This window comes from Chelmon rostratus, chromosome 8 (assembly GCF_017976325.1).
Source record: "Chelmon rostratus isolate fCheRos1 chromosome 8, fCheRos1.pri, whole genome shotgun sequence".
Classification (NCBI taxonomy): Eukaryota; Metazoa; Chordata; class Actinopteri; order Chaetodontiformes; family Chaetodontidae; genus Chelmon; species Chelmon rostratus.
The window spans coordinates 25,919,194-25,936,617 of NC_055665.1; the positions used below are offsets into that span (position 1 = coordinate 25,919,194).

The window sequence follows — 17,424 nt, forward strand, 5'->3', positions numbered from 1 at the left end:
GGAAGTGTGACGGTAGAGGAGACTGAAGCAAGGTAACGTGCACAGTTCAGTGGACTCAACGGTGGGAGTGTGTCCCCACTTCAGTGAACGAGGTGGAGCTGATGTTAAACAGACGTGCTCTGACCTTACACTGCAAGGGATAAAAAGAACGGCCATACATAACCGCAGCATTAAGGCACCAGGGGGAGGGCCTGGCAAGCATGTTCAGACAGCTCATGCAAAGTTCACCACAGGCTTGAACACATATGTTTCCCTGCTTAAGTCATGCATAAGATCAAAACTGATCCTAAGTCAGTTTAGGAATAGGGCTACATGACTGGAAATATAACATCCTGGCTGGATAGAGCAGTAAACTTATCATATATGTTTCTATAACGTCGATAATATCTAAACTGTATACATCAAAAACTGCACCCTGAATGATTAACTGTATGTCCATCATTCACATTTGAAGAAAAACAGCAGAGAGAAAACAGACAGGCTGAAAACAGAAACAAGAGAGCAGGAGAGGGCGAGCCAACTCCCAGGGCAGAGACAAAGTGAGCGTATAGGTTCATATCAAATTCATCGTTCCCTGGCCTGGGATAAAAGACAGCAGAGAGGAAGTGATGGTCATTAACATTCCACCTCACTTTCTTTCTTCACATTTTTATTTCCTCCTGGACTGGAGCGAGGCCACGAGACTGGGAGGGGGGGGGGCAGACGGACAGAGAGGGAGCGGCGGGAAAATCCACCCCAACCCACATTACTCTGCTCTCCATTTGGCATCAAAGCTTTTCAATAGACATCTTTAAATGTTGGAAATGCATGTAATAACTCAGTTTAAGTTTTAAAATTGAGGCTGCAAAGCTTTCATATGAGTGCCACTCAAATTTTAGCAAACAGGTTGAGGTCAGGGGTCAACTGCTTGCACTTAAAACCTCTAGAAGACATGAAGCAATCAGCAATGTGGACACACATGTCACTGCAGGATCGCCAGGTGGAACACAGCGTCTAAAAATGAACCTGGTCAATTAGTTGTAAGGCTGGTTGGGTCGATGTATTTATATAGACATGTTAATTGAAGGAAGTGTTCACGCACTTTAGTGTGAAAGGGGATGAGCCATTGTATTACGAGAATTTACTTAGTGAAACTATATTTAACATAATTTACAGCAGTTTCTTTATTGCTAGGTGAGGCTAATTTAGTCGGGATAAATAAAGCAGCTTTCATTCAAATGTCATCAATCAATCAGTCGTCAAACCAAAAGGATTGCTGTTGAGGTGCTCAGCCCAAAATGTTATCAAAACGCCCATCGTTTCCACTGAAACCTCCACGAGCCTTGACGTGGGACTGACGAACACAACCCCAGATGACCGAGATGCTGATTCATGCAGAGATGGAATGTTTGGCACGTTGAGGTCAGTAATTTGCGGCGTAATTCTTACATTATGGATAACAGGCAGATTCTTCCCATATTCTCTCAGGATTAAGGACACAGATGACCTATGTAATTATTCTAAATCACAGGAGGAATCCAGGTATTAGGAGCCCGTTGTGATGAGGGCTTTGGTTGGCAGGGATGGATGTTGGCTGAAGCAGCTATACTTTGTGATTCCAGCTGATCAGACAGCTGCAGTTTTACATAAATCACTTGCCTGGTGCTGCTTTAAAATTCCCTGTGGAAAAGAGACAAACTCCCCTTTGCCCCCTGTGGTCTCTCCTCCAGATGTGTGCCTGAGGCAAACGGTGGCACACATCTGGGGGGGGGGGGGGTGCCCTTTCTCTGCCATATGCCTCACATGTCCCAGAGCAGGATCCCACACGCGTGTGCTGCAGGAAGGGTGTCGGCTCGAGGGGGAGCATGTGGGCCGCAGAAAGTGTGGAAAGAGTGCGTGAGCTCGATGACAGTGTGTTCACTACCCACGGGAGTTTGTCTTTAAAGACAGGAACCAGAAGAATAATGCTCCCGTCAGCTGCAACACACTATGACATAACATTATACATATACAGGCACACACACACACACACACACACACACACACACATGCAAAACTCGTATTTGAACAGTTCACTTACTTATTCCACGCTTGTCTGAGCTTCTTAGCGCTGTACACTGTAAAGCGGTCTGTGATGGGAAGACAACAAACCAACAAATCAGTCATTGAAGTATCACTTGGCATCTGGTTAACTCCTGAATACAGACAAAACCCATGCTGACAATCTGCCAGTTAAATGCTGCATTGCTTAATTGCAAACATTCATGTCTTATATCCTAAATTCTCAAATAGTGACATAAAGTAAAACCCAATATAAGAGACGTTTTAGTGAGAAGCCTCTTTGCTTCCTGATCTGCTCCTGCTCTGATTTGCTGCAGAGGCTGTTTGCTGTACATGCAAACTCCAAACTTTCTCCATATTTCCTTGTTTTCTTGATGAATTCAGTATAACATACATGACCACAGCATGTGTTCCATCAGTACAACAACAGAGTCATGTCATGATCCCCATTCTGCTACTCTGAGTTTCTTTATTGAGGAGAAACACTGTTTTTATTCACTGAGCAGATTCTGTTGCTTCCATTTGGCCATTTTTTCCCAGTCGCTGCTAGTTCATCATCAATGAAACTCATCATTGGCTCGCATTGAAAGCTCAGTGTGGCTCAAAGGGCATGCCTCTGAAATAAGTGTTTGCAGGAAGAGACAGGAACTTAAACACACTTAGAAACTGGCAGAAGAAAACCAGTATGAGTTCACTGTGATGAGCATGTCCTGACACTGATGGAATTAATGCCGTGGAAACATCCTTTATGCTGAATTTACAACAGCAGTCATTACAGTGCAGGTAATTCACCCCTCCTCAATATGTTTTAGCCCAGTGACGGCCAGTTATTAGGTCTCTCTATGGTTCAAATAGTTCATTTGAGAATTCACAGCAGGCTTATATTCAGAAATGGAGTGTGCTATAAATAGCACCACCCATAACATGAACTTGCAGGAAGTTTTTATTATTCATAACAATCTCTTGGATGAGAGGTGAAACATTTTCAAGCATCTACAAACCAAGTCCAGTCGACCTTGTTTGATGACTGCGACCTGGGTGACATCAGCCACAGAGGCGTTTCACGTTAAATAAGTAAATCCTGTTCCAAACTCCAACCTCACCTTGACCAAAACAACAGAATCAGTCTTAGTGCCACTAATTGTTGAAAACCGCGTGCTAAAGTGCCCTCTTGGAAGCCAAAACGCGCGCTAAAGTGCCCCCTGGGAGCCAAAATGTGTGTTAAAGTGCCCTCTTGGACACCCAAACGTGTGCTAAAGTGACCTCTTGGATGCCAAAAATCGCGCTAAAGTGCCCCCTGGGAGCCAAAACACGTGCTAAAGTGCCCTCTTGGAAGCCAAAACACGCGGTAAAGTCCCCTTTTGGATGCCAAAACGCGCACTCAAGTGCCCTCTTGGAAGCCAAAACACGCGCTGAAGTGCCCTTTTGGATGCCAAAACGCGCACTTAAGTGCCCCCTGGGAGCCAAAATGCATGTTAAAGTGCCCTCTTGGACACCCAAACGCGTGCTAAAGTGACCTCTTGGCGGCCAAAAATCACGCTAAAGTGCCCCCTGGGAGCCAAAACGCGTGCTAAAGTGCCCTCTTGGATGCCAAAACGCACACTAAAGTGCCCTCTTGGATGCCAAAACGCGCGCTAAAGTGCCCCCTGGGAGCCAAAATGCATATTAAAGTGCCCTCTTGGACACCCAAACGCGTGCTAAAGTGACCTCTTGGACGCCAAAAATCGCACTAAAGTGCCCCCTGGGAGCCAAAACGCGCGCTAAAGTGGCCCCTGGGAGCCAAAACACGTGCTAAAGTGCCCTCTTGGACGCCAAAACGCGCTCTAAAGTGCCCTCTTCAGTGGCGAGGACACTCTATATGTGCCCTTTTTTTCCTTTTCGCCCCTGCCCTTCAAAAAGTCTGTGCACGCCACTGAAACTACGTATGATTCTTTGACAAGGCTGTTGTTTTTATCCTGACAACATAAAAACATGAGAGCTGTTATCTATAACAGGTGTAACTCATTGCATTAACAATGTGCTGTTCAGTTTCAGTGCCTGAGAAAGCCGAGCAAGTGTGCTGGCTCACCTTAAAGGAATGTAACTGTAATTTACGTAATTGATTACACCTGATTTTCCCGCTTTGCCATATTAAAATGCCTGCTGGCTGCGTCACCCGCACTGACTTTTAAAGAGGACTATCAGGAAAAGCAATTCAAATAGCTGAAATTGCATTGCAATGTGTGTTGCTTCGTATGTTATCTTGCCAAATTAAGGAGTGGCTATCATTCCACAAATGCTGTTGAGTAATATTGTACGAGCTATGTACTTCTGCTCCAAAGCCAGACCGCACTAAATTGTCCCAATTTTGAGAGGAGTTTGGTGAGACAGTCTCGCCATATTTCCACAGCTATGTTCATTACGCTGCGAGTGTGCGACGCTCTGCGCTGCTCTCTTAATCTCAGCCAAGACTGCCATGTGGACACACAGTCAGGCTGAGCCGCCGACCGACCGGCCACCGCACAAGCTAGCCAGCCACCCGGCGAGCTAGCCCGCCTCCCACGCTGCCAGCCTAATCCTGCTCGCCGACCGTCCAACTGCCTTTCAATTTCGGCCTTCGGCCTGCCAGCTAGCCGACAGCGGGTCCGGTCACCCAGCTCAGTGCCAGGGCTGGCCTGAACCGGCCCCGGCTTCCTGAGCACCAGAGGTGAAGGCTGCCGGCCAGAGTACCCAGAAATAGGCAGAGTGGAGGTGAGAGAGAGAGAAATGACCAGCTTGAATGAACACGATAAACACAGTTTTAGATGCTAACAAAACTTAATGTATGCGACTTTCAAGGTCACAGACCCCCATCCCCTGGGGTTCTCAGATGAAAACAGCTCTAAGCACTTTGGACTTTCACTCACGACACCTGACAAACAAGGTGAAGATCAAAATGAGATCTCAGCCATGAGACAAATCATGCTTCTCTCCTGCTAGTCTGCAGAACACTGTGTAATCTACAATTATGCCTGCACTTGAACATGATGATATTGTATCTATGCATGCCTCTGGACTGTTTACAGCACACTGCAACACATTACAGGAGATAAACTCACAACTCATTCTCTGAAAAGGTGGGATTGTCCTATTCAACCACTTGAGGGGAGTTGAATTGTACATTATTTATCTATGAAAGTCATCACCTCATGTTCAAACTGGAACAACTGATTTTCTAGTTACAACTAGAATGGGTGACAAAAACTTTCAAATCTCACGTTTCATTTGAAGACATGGTGGCTTTACACTGACTTGTAGAGGGCACTTGTTAACTGTTTTCTTTAATCTGCCACTATGAGCTATGCAAACTGTGGTTCTGATTTTCTGTGCGCTTGTCTGTCCTTATATTTTCTATACACAGATCTCGCTTGAAAAATAGATCTTGAGCTCAGCGAGACTGCCTGTTTCGATAAAGACTGGATGAATAACAGCTTTTGGGAAACAGTTTTCCCATTTTCTCCTTTTAATTCTTATAGATAAACATCATTTGGCTTACTGTTGTGTATGACATGTAAGTAACATTGTTTTCTGACCTGAGGTAAGACAGAGGAGTAGAGGGAAAGAGCTAAAGCGAGATATGACTGGAAATGAGGAAGTATCTGTGGAACCTTTTCACAACCACAGAAATGTGAAAAATAAGTGGCGCCTCTCCTCTGAGGTCAAGCCGCACAGTCATGTCTCAAATCCAAACGTTAAAGATATACTGCAAACGCTGGGCTGAAAAAAAATTAAAAAAACAACGGAAAATATTATGAAGTAATAGTGAAAATGTGATGAATCACAACCAAAAAATAGAATCAGCCGCTGTGTTTTGGGAAAGTGTGCAGATAGCAGTCAGCTCAGAGGACCCCAGTGCTGTGGAAACTTCTCCTCAATCACAGGGAGGTTTTCCCACACTGATGCAATACTGCCATCTGCTGCTGACTGCAGGCTCTGGAGCCCATTGACTTTATTGTATTGGAATACTGCAAAGAACTCATCAAGGGCAAATAGTTTGTACAGAGAATAATATCAGTCCAGTGAATTCCTCAGATTAATATTCAGTTTTGACAGTTACATTAATCTATTTTGTATCACTGACACTGGAACATCTGAACAGCCTTTCTTTTCTTTCTCCTGTGTGAATCACTGTCTGACTGTCATAATTACTGTGCTCTCCGATTGTGCCTCTACTGTCACTCTGAGGCTTTGGGATGCTTTAAGTGCACCATCATGTGGTTAAGTTTTACCAGATCTCTGGTAGCGTCTCACTCTCACTGTGTTTGTTGAAAGTCCAGCCATAACAGCATCAGATCTGCAGACATCACATGAACAGATGCAACGCTCGGAGGCTCAAACCAGGCACAGTTGCCCGTGTGTGTGTGTGTGTGTGTGTGTGTCTGAGGCTCAGACAGCTGCACAGCTGTTCAACACAGTGTGTGAGAGGCAAACGAGAGCCAACTGTCGCCATGGCCACAGGATGAGAGATTACATTTGTATGTGTTGTGTGCGCATATGACCATGAGAGTCACCCCAGTTGGTCCCTAATTGGCCACTGGAGATAGGAGGCTGGGTCACATGGCTCTGTGATGCCTCACTGCCCTGCACCATCACTCTAACCCTCTTTATGTCCATCTTCGCCTGTCCCCTCTCCTCCACTCCGGCTTGTCTTCCCTCTGTAAGATAACACTAATCTGCAATCCCTCTATTCATGTTCCCTCTAAAAAGCCCTAATGAGCTCCCAGCGGGCATGGCTGCCCTGGCAGAGCTGCCACCCCCACTCCTGCTGCTGCCGCTGCTGCTGCTGCTGCTGCATTAATGGAGTGCAGTGAGCTCTTGGTAGACTGTCCCACTGGTTCATTTTGATGGTCAGGTTTGGAGTACTGAGCATATAAACAAATGTGACCAGTGGCTCTGGTGCTCAGTGCTGGCATGCATGTTGAGTGACACAGATCCCTCAAAAACTACATGCTAAAGTGTTAGCACAAAGCCTGGTGTCATTCAGCACTGTGCAGACTGTGCTAGCATGTCGTGGAGCCTGTAACTCACATGTTCAATGCTGACCCTGTATGACACGTGTTGGTATTGACACCTGAGGATCTAACAGCAGGTGCTTCTTTCTAGAGCAGCCACTATTCAAATGGAGAAATCTACTATACTGACCAACTTTTCAAACATCAATAGCATCCTTACAGGTTCCGTGTGTGTATGATAGTGTTGATAAAGCCCATGCTATCTTCATACATTATCCATCACCCATGCTAATGCTTTAGCACAGCCTACATTGTATTCAACAAACACTATCTCCATGCTTACACTTCAGCACACACCATGTTGCTGGCTTCTTGCTAACATTTCATCATACAGTGTGAGAGACAGTAATGTCAGGCCCCTGCCCACATTTTACCATACTGTATAATGTGCTGAGTAAAAATTGGCTTCATGCTAATATGTTATCATACAGGATTTTGTGTATGTTCTTTATTTTGGTCTAGTTAGGTTAGTATGATTCAATTTAGTGAGGGTTAAAGATGGTAGCATGGACCTACAGAATGAATACAGTCACTGTCTGTAACACAAAGAAAGGGCTCACCTGGTTTGAAGTGAGGCAAAGAGTTAACGCCGGGCCAGCTATCCTCTGATGGGGTGCCGAGGACCTGAAAAAAACAAGAAAACAACAACAATAAACTTCTGCGATACAGTCCAGGAGTTTTCAAGTGAATAAAACCCCAATTTACCATTTTCTATGTGCCTTTCTGCTTTAGTGGAGAAACGTATTAGGCTATTCAGCATGAGAAAGGATCATAAACAAATGACAGTAATGAACACTTGGCACAAAATAATTGGAAACATCACTGCATCAATTATTCACAAGCTCGCAGCCAATTAAGCCAATTATAATTATCTATTTTAATTTAAAATCCAGTGACCAGCGTATAGGCCTACTGAAAACTAATGAGCACTTGTAATAGAGAGATAGAGAGACTTGGCACCATGATAGGCTGTATGACAAACTTAAACCTCCAGCACAAAGGCACTCCATTGCTTGTGTAATAGTCACGATTAGTACATCATTCATGGAAAGGCAGGCTGAGTTCTCACGCACACAGCCTCGGTTTATGATGACAAAACACAGAGCAGCGGACATGCCTTCCACATGATCCATCACAGCTAAAAAGCATAATAGTTTCCAGACTTCCCAGTTGTCTCTGGTCTGCAGCACACTCCTACACTAGAGTAGCTGCTCAGGAAACTGCTGGATTTCTACAGCAATTTGGAGCACAATGCACACAAACACTGGGTGGATGTGTGCTCTGGATGTGGGATTAATCTGTTTCAGATGGCTCTGACTGGCATGACTGAGAGACAAAGAAAAAGAAGAATGAAAGCAAAGGTTGAGGTATTCACAGGGCATGTTTCCATCACAGAGTATCTAGGCCACATACACAAATAAATCCCAAGTCAGAAAATACTAAATAATGTGGTTAAAGGGGCATGACCAAGCAAAAGTTAATGGAAACCAGAGCAATTTCCAAAAGGTCAGAGGCTTGATTAGCTTATGTTGGTCTGTTTCTGATTCAAATGTTAGTCATAGTTGAAGTAATAACAAATACCACCACCAGAGGGCAGTAAGGCACCGCAAGCCCGACCTCAGTGAGACATCAATAAGAGCGGTCAGAACAAAGGGGGTTCAATTTGCCAGCTCAGTTTCTGGACTTTTTTTTTAAAATAAAGTCCCAGTGTTATCAGCTTGATCTGTGTACATTCTTACACGAGTTCCAGACAAAACGCTGAGTCAACCACAGTGAAGAGGGTCCAGTGACTGACGAGGGGATTCAGTCATCCTTCACTAAGTTACTGCCACTGGTTTCTCTTATCAATGCTCTTGTCTATTCATGCTTTTCAGGACAATAACATGGCAGTAAAAGCAATAGATAAGACTGGGATATAATACAATGCTTTAATTAACTGTGTTTTCGTTTAATTAAAAAAATAGATTCTGCAGAGTAAATGCAAACACAGCATATTTATATGTGTTGTTTATTTAGTTTGTTGCTTTGGGCAGTTTAATATTGAACCTGTGCATCATTTTTGCTCAAACGCTAAAAAACAAATAGAAGAAAAGCATGAGGCTTGGACACAACCCGTGTGGAAAGGTTACTGGAGTGTTCCGGAGGTGACGCCGGGGGAATGAGGGGACATGTGGGTGGATCTCAGTCTGCTCCTCAGAGCTGAAGCTGGCCTGCATTATTGATGGGAAGGTTCAGTGGCCTTTGAAGTGAAGGGAGGGAGTGCTGGGTGGAAGGTGGGTTTGGGCCTGGGTATGAATGTCAAAGTCTTTATGAGGACATCAGGGGGTGGGGGGGCTGCAGCAGTGCAGCTGGGGGTGTAGGAAAAGAGCTGAAACATCACTGCACACCCTGACAGCAGCCATCGAACCAGTTCGCTTGGTGCATTACATTAGACGACGCTGTGTTTTCGGTTGTTTCGCTCTGCACCTGATTTCAAATAATCTGATGATGAGTATGAAGTGCTGAGTCAGACACCTGACCTCAACCCCACCACTGCTCTGCTTTCCTTTCCTTTCGTTTCCTGTCAAAATGTTGTTGAGTTACTGTCACTATAGTGGAAAATGTGAGTCACTGTTTAATGCTGTTCAGCATTGCAGTGCGACTGGAGCTTCTTATATTTTCAGTGATAGCAGGATATCTAATGGTTGGTGTCTTGAGTATTAATGTATAATGGGCCAGTGTTATTAGCAACGTGATATGTGCAACGTCCTCACATGTATTTGAAACGCAGATTAAAGTGGGCAGTCCGCACTGAGCATCACCTTTAATTTTGAATGTAATATGTTGGCGCCAACACATCAACGCCGTCGCTGTCACACTACCTTCTGACTGCGCTGTGTCGTCTCTTGTTTTGACCAGCAACAAGCCTCAAGCTAATTACTATCATTTTGAAAACATTGACATGAAACTCAGTGATGGATGAACTTAAAGAAGCTGGAACACAATAGCAAAATACAGAAGGGTTTTGTCAGTGGTTAGTTATAATGTCACAGCTTTTATGCCTGCTAATATCAAGCTGGCTATTTGACTAAGCAGGAGTTGGGCTGCGTTTGTGACTAATGACATATTATCCCACATCAGATCTAGTGGCTATAATTACATGGCTTCAAAAAGGGGTTTCACTCAGTCTCCTTAAGAGGACTCAAACACTCAAGCTGTCACACTGACCTTCCTCCATATATTTTTTTTTCGATTAACCTTATTGAAACACATATAAAAGTATGTAGCAGGTCGCCAACAATATACTGTACCCTGTATACAAGATGCCAGTGGCTGATGAGGTGCGTCTGACGGCTGGTACATGAGCTATAGATGAAATGTATTGTTTGACTCAGATCAGCTTTCACATTTTCATGTATGAACATCCCCAGACACACATTTCAGCCAAAGCAGGGTAACAGTAAGGTAACTGAGGACAGATATGATCGCTTAATCATATCAGTTGGAATAATATTGGACCAGGTGTGGTCAGTTAGAGATCCCTCCCTCATGTGCAGTAATGGAGGACAAAATCCACAGTCCTTGTTTTGTGAAAAACATCTTCAAAAGTTTCTCTGAAGCTAATATGAGGAAGTCTCAGTTGGACAAATCAAGTGTGTTTGTTTCAAGGCTCATATGGACACCTGACTGGGAAAACTGCAAGCCTGTCCTTTAAAGTCACATATTTTGTCTAATTCCTCTTTACAAGCATTTGTGGCTGTATACAAACGCCATGCTACTGTTGGCCTTTGCTTCGTGAGTCAGGCTTCACACTGCTGTCTTCGTTAGGTACATGTAAAGATGGGCCACGTTTGGCTTTTGAACACATGACTGACGCTGCTGTTTCTTCTCCTCCTCTCTCCATATCCTGCATGGAAAAATCCCTTTGCAAGGACGGTGAATTCCATAGCGGACACAGACGCGGCGACGGAATATGAAACAGCATGTTGAAAGGGAGGACGTGGTAATCCATCAGGGAGGGCACGGCCGGGTCAGTGCTCATCCCACAATGCGTGTGAGCGAGCGGATGGAGGGCGTGCAGAGAGGACGAGCGATCGGAGAGAGAGGGTTCTGCTGCAGAGGAATGCCAGCGGGGTCACGGGTCATGACCCTGAGCTCTGTGTGCATATTCTGCTGGACACAGATACTCTGACCCCCCGCCAGCTCGGTTACAGCCCACCCAGCCAGCCAGACACAAACAGTGCGTCTGACCTTCACCCTCATTATATTTATGTTGCCGGGGAGAGAATGAAGAGATTAAAGAGATGTGGGTACAGAGAGCAGGTCAGACAGACTCATCGCAGTGAACAGCACAGCTGACAGACATGTGGAGCTTCAGAACAATCCTTAAGTGACAGTCTGTGTGTTTCAGCTCTGCTAAATCAAAGGCTGGAAACAATTCTGCAGCCCACCATGATCAGGACCTCTGCTTCGGTTTGGTTAGCCAAAAAAACACTCAAAAAGCAAGTGATTTAAATGACCGTAAAAGATAAAAAAACAACAACTGGGAATTTCATGTTGAAAGAGCCACTTTTAGTATTGCATGTCCATAAACATATCAGATTTAAAAACTGTTCAAAATCAATGCAGCAGAGGCGGAGATACGCACATGTTTATGCTGCATTCGCGCATTTGCATAAAATCCACACCACAATCACAAGCCCTTGAATTGTAAAGTAGACGTGAACAGTTTTTGCATGTCAGCCTTCTGGTTGTAGAGTTGTGCAGCTTTGACAAACCTAGCAAACAGAACTCCATGAATTTCAATAAACAGGAGGCAAATGGCCGCCAAGCAATAGCCACTGGAGGTTACATCCAAATAAAATCTTGTATTAACACTACAAACAGTTGAGGTGTGAAAAAGGAGCTGCACATTGCTTGCTTGTATTTATTTTTATTTTCAACCTGCAACAAATACGTGACAAAAGAAAAAACTAAATATACTTTTTTTAAAATTTGATATTCGACAATAGTCATTTGGGCCATCATGGCCTGAATACGGCATCAGTGCCTTGTATGGTTTAAGCATCAAAAAAGCCGTATCCCGCACTTCCCACAATGCAAGCTGAAAGCATCTTTTGAGACCCCCCGCCAAGCAAATGCCTGTTCTTTCCTCCAGAGCCACAGAGGATGTTATATAACTGTTTTCACAGGCTGAGAAGGACTAACCATAGACTAGTAGGTGATATATTCCCATGCACAGTCAGAGAAATCCCTCCTAAAGTAAAATAACTTTCTCATGACAGCCGTTTTTGATAATAACAACATTAACGATGGTTATGGTTATGACAGTGAGCCACCAGCACCTGAAACTGGCAAACCTCATATGAATTCAGCCACTTGCTCTTTTGAAGCTCCACCTGTGATCGGGAAGTGAAAGAGCTGCTGCACATGCAGTTAGACTTCATAGACAGGAGTCATTTTGACTAATGACAGCAGGAAAAGCATTGTGATTCAGAACACTAATGACAGATCTGTTCAAATTTCAGGGCCCCAGTGAGTTATGACGGTAAGCCAGCACGCACACAAGTTGGAAACTAGAAAACCTAAATGGAATGCAGCCATTAGTCAATGTCTTGTGTTTTCCTGCTATTTAATTTCTGCAAGAATAAGCTTTTATCAAAATAAGCAATGTCTTTAATATTATAGTTAAAGAGTATTATTTATTATTATTTAGTATTAAAGAAGTTTATTAAAGCATTTTTTTTTCACCTTTGGGGAGGTGCAGGTCTGTCAGTTGTATTTGTTTCCTCAGCGATCAATCCCTTAATCCAAACCTAAGTACCAGTACTGACCCCAGTCCCAGCTGCATCCCACCCCTGCCCTGCCTGATCCACATTCCTACCTCTACTCTCTGTCCTAATGCTGACCCCAGCCTTCATCTCCTCCTCTGCTCTGAAAATCCCTGTCCCACCCCTAGCTGCTCTCCAACCCCGTCACAGCCAAGCAGATTGGGGTCACCTCCAGGCAGGGGTCAAACAGATCAGAACCAGAGCCAAGTGGATCAGCTGTCTCCCACTGCGACCTGGTGGAATGTGTTCGGTAAGCCTTGTCTATCCTGTCCGGGTTTCAGCAGATGGATGCTCATGTCACTGACACAGCGGCTGTTGGTGAAATGGCATTATTTATCACCCCAGCAGCCTCTCGCTCTCTCCTGAGGGAAGATCAGCTGGCATGTGCACTGGCTTAGTCTTCATAGCAGGAATACACTCTAAATAAATAGCGTCTCTGCAGAGAGAAAATGGGACTTTGCACCATGCGTGCCAGCGCCGTGCAGCACCCTTCTGCTGCTGTAATGGACCCTGTCAAACTGGTTTTGAGTAGCACGAGGTTCCTTTACAAAGGCTCCGTACAGCATCACATTCGTCTCAGCAGAAGACGCATAAAAAGGTCAATGCAGAAATGTATTGCTTGTTAGGAACCATTTAATTAACAAAAAGACCAAAACCAACAATGCAACACACGCGTACTGTGTGTCTATATCCAACGCTTGTTATATATTATCCCTCTGTGCCATACAGTTCCACTGTTGTCCACAAACATGTCACACTGTTGCACTAGTTTATTTTCAGTCAGTCCCACATACACCATCCTGCTGCTGGACAGCAAATCCACAACATAGTGCCCACCAAATGCATCCTTTACTGCTATGGGAGTAACTTTTGTTAAGAACCACAGCAGCTAGTTTGTTTAGGCATCATTTAGCCTATTTAAAAAAGCATAAACTAAAATACTTGTGACCTGTTTGAAACAGCTAAGATCTTTCAAGGTTTTCCTGAGGAACCAACAGGCTGTGAGCCACAGAGGTGGGATTTAGTGTTGTTAATCATAGTCACAATCTTAGTTTAGCATGCTTATGTTTGCTAATTTGCACTAAACAAATCACAGTTGAGGTAAATAAAGTATTGGAAAAATACAAGACAAATTGCAATTTTGACCTGGTGATGGCACTACATGAAAGATCAATTCGTCCAATCTCTGTTGGGGTGTTTCAGTCTGGACCGAAGTGGTGGACTGACCAACACTGGCGTCCGTGGGGCCACCACTGTGCTTAAAAACTGACCTTCAGCTCATTTAAACCTACTCCAAGCACAGACAGACAGACAGTATGTGAGCGCGGTCATGCACAATGATGGAGGGAGCATCATCACAGTATGATGTGTGCAGTCCTCCCCTTTAAGTCACAGTACTGAAGCCAGGACAGAGTACCTGTGTTTGACGGTCACTCTGACTCTTAAAATGATCTGTGCTGGAGACACCTCCAAACCCCACAGGCTCCATGTTGCTACTGGCCACTGACAGAGCCCAGATATCCTTTGGTCATACATTTTTGTATGTGTTCTACTGAGGGTAATGCACACACAAAGATAAACACAAGGTTACGCTGTATGATAGCATCATGGCAGAACGTTTAAAGAATGTGCACGACATTGGAAGGAAACTGTAATGTGGAGGCAGCATCTTTAGCCATTAATCAGTCTGCTCTGCTGCATGGCCACAGGTATATTAACGAAACAGTCCTATAAGCAACCCGTAAACACCTTAATTACAGCGATGCCCAACTCTGATTAATGACCATTATCACATTATTATGCTCATGTAAACTAAGTCAAAGTGTAGCTGTAATAACAAGTCTTATGCATGGAAACATAAGCTTACATATCAGCTGAGACAGTGCTCATACTTCAGCACAAACAGCTGTTTGAGTCACACTAAGATAAGGAGGCAGCTCGTTGTGTTTTAAGTAGAAATACAAACACACACTCGTGCAGCAACACACTCACCTGTGTCTGACAGGCCATTTCCTGCAGATAGACCTGTCCATATTCATACAGCCCCTCCAGCGGACGCTATCTCTTGTGTGGTGACAGCTAGTTAACCAGCTCGCCTGAGCCGGCCTTCATCCACCACAACTTAATTCACACAGACATTCTCAGAGTGTGTGTGTGTGCCTGTGTGTGTGTGTGACAGAGAGCAGTAAAGCAAGACACAAAGCCATGTTGACACCTATCTAAAGACAAACACAGGCCAGAGCATGCAGACTGTACGCCACCGCTATTTCGTTACTAAAGACGCCCGCGTGCATCTGGAGCAGACACCTGTGAAAGCATGTATTTACACCTCGCTCACCCCGACGTGCACATGCAGCTCTGAAGGAATGGTGATAAGCTCAGGAAGTGACACAGCCCTAATGCTGTCAAGGATAATAACGCTGTGAAGGTGTGCGGCATCAGAGGGAAGCCGGCCCATGAAAAAGTCTGGTTAAAGAACAGAAAAGCTATTTAAGGGTTTATTTATTCATCCATTTGCCACAGGAGCCGGATTCAGTGTTTAATTGTTAATGGGCTCATTAGCGATGAGCAGAAGAAACATGTTGCAGGTTTCTCTTTTCTCTCCGTGGACTGCACATTGGTGGAAATCCATCAGAAAACAAATTACAGCAAATTCTCCCTGTGCACCCAACAAAACTGATCAAAAACAGGGGAAGGGACCGTTAGAGCTCAGATACTCAGAAAATCATCTTCCAGCAAAATGTGCCTAACAGGACAGGCCATTAATTATCACAGAGCTAATTTCTGCACTGACAGATACAAAGTACAGTATTTTCAGCTCTAATTAACCTCAGAGAAGGGGAAAAATCACACGTGTGCCCTGGACAGGACTGAAATCACCAAATGACACAGTATTGGCAGTATTCAGCCATGTAAATGATTACCATCAAGTGATTATTATTGGAAGACTTCAATCTGTTGTCCATGAAGGCAAAGTAGTCAGTTAACAAAATAAGCTCTTCCACCCACATCCCTGCTGTACTGTTCTATTACTCTTTAACTGTTGATCAATAAACATGTCAAAGTAATCAGAGTACCAAGAATGATTCAATGTCTGCTCTACTTAAAGGATAACTCTGGTTTACTGCACCTTCAGTGTAATTTTTGTCATCTGTCTATTGCTAATGACAATGCTGAACTGGAGAACACAGTGGCATCCGTGCGATGAAGTCAGACAGGGCCAGAACACCACCGTTCAGATGATCAGACAGACTGCACACAAACCAACTATTGAGCCAGATAAGCTTGCACTGTCATGATCCATGCTTGTCACGTCTGATTTATGTTGAAGATTCTTCCTTTGTGTTGTCACATCCTGTTTTATTTTGAAGGTTCAAGTTATGTTTCTTTGTTTGCTTTACTTCCTGTGTTTTCCCTCCCTTGTGATTGTCTGATGTGTTTCACCTGTGTGTCATTAGTCGTCCTCACTTGTGTATTTAAGTCCGTGTCTTCCCCAAAGTCTTTGTCAGGTCGTTGTCTGCGTTACCCTCGGTGTCTGAAAAACCTTGTCCACCTTGCCATATGCCCATTAGTAAGTGTATTCCTTTGTGTTGTCTTTGCTCATGTCCAGGCCATGCTCATGTAAGTGTTTTCTAGTCTTGTCTTTGTCTGTTTCCTTGCCATGCCAAGTGTGTTCAAGTATTGTCTTTTTCATCAACCATGCCAAGTATCGTGGAAGTGCTTGTCCGCCGTTTTCTTGTGTTTCCTTTCCTTCCCATGCCATGTCTCTTGTTAGAGTTCTCCATAGTACCTAGTGTGTTTCATGTGTTGTTGAATATTCGTTTAGTTTTTTCCCCGAACCCTTTAGCCACATTTCTTGTGTTTTCTAGAGTTGTCTTTGTCCATTAGCCGTGCCGTGTTGTTTGTTCAGTGTTTCTCTGTGATGTCTTTGTTCCCTGTCTTAAGCCCATCTGTCCTTGTGAGTGTTTATCATAGTTCCCTGTGTTTTGGATTTTGGTTTCCTTTAGTTTAATAAATTTGATTATTTGAACCAGCTCCTCCTAGTGTCTGCATCTGGGTTCAACCTTAGTTCCCCTAAATCCCCACATCCCTGACATGCACTTCATTTGGAGATAAAACTAAAAAACAGCACCCTGCAATGTTGGAAACAGGAAACTGTGTGTGAGCACAACTACAGTAAGTATAGCAGGACAAAGTTGAACCAGTAAGCTGATCTTGATGTTTCAAATCTGTGCAGCGTCACAGCACTCAGATGTCAGTTAGTGTATTCAGCAGTTCACTTGATGAGACTTCAGTTCTGTCTGAACTGATAGCAATGATGGTCGAAAGCATGAAAATCAGACTCAAACTGTAGTTAACTGGAATTATCCTTTAGCCCTGGCGTGCAGGGTAACTTCTGGATTAATCAAGGACATCTTAATTCTGTTTTTTTTTATTTTTATCTTGTCTATGACTCAACATTGTTGTAATTGAAGGCAACCACTCTGGTTCTTTGACTTTGATTAAAGGTTTGAAATGAAAACATCACTGTGCTTCCTCCATTA

The 17,424-nt window shown here is 44.1% G+C and overlaps 1 protein-coding gene across 2 annotated transcripts in view; it reads right to left on the reverse strand.

The window, feature by feature from the left end:
* The window catches only part of cdk14 (cyclin-dependent kinase 14), a 173,668-nt gene that overhangs the window by 48,704 nt on the left and 107,540 nt on the right, over positions 1 to 17,424 (reverse strand). For both annotated transcript variants that reach the window (XM_041941703.1, XM_041941704.1), the window contains 2 exons: positions 7,631 to 7,694; positions 2,060 to 2,108 (listed from right to left, as the gene is read on the reverse strand). In XM_041941703.1, the coding sequence (XP_041797637.1) occupies positions 2,060 to 2,108; positions 7,631 to 7,694 (113 nt within the window). The remainder of the gene's footprint in view (positions 1 to 2,059; positions 2,109 to 7,630; positions 7,695 to 17,424) is intronic.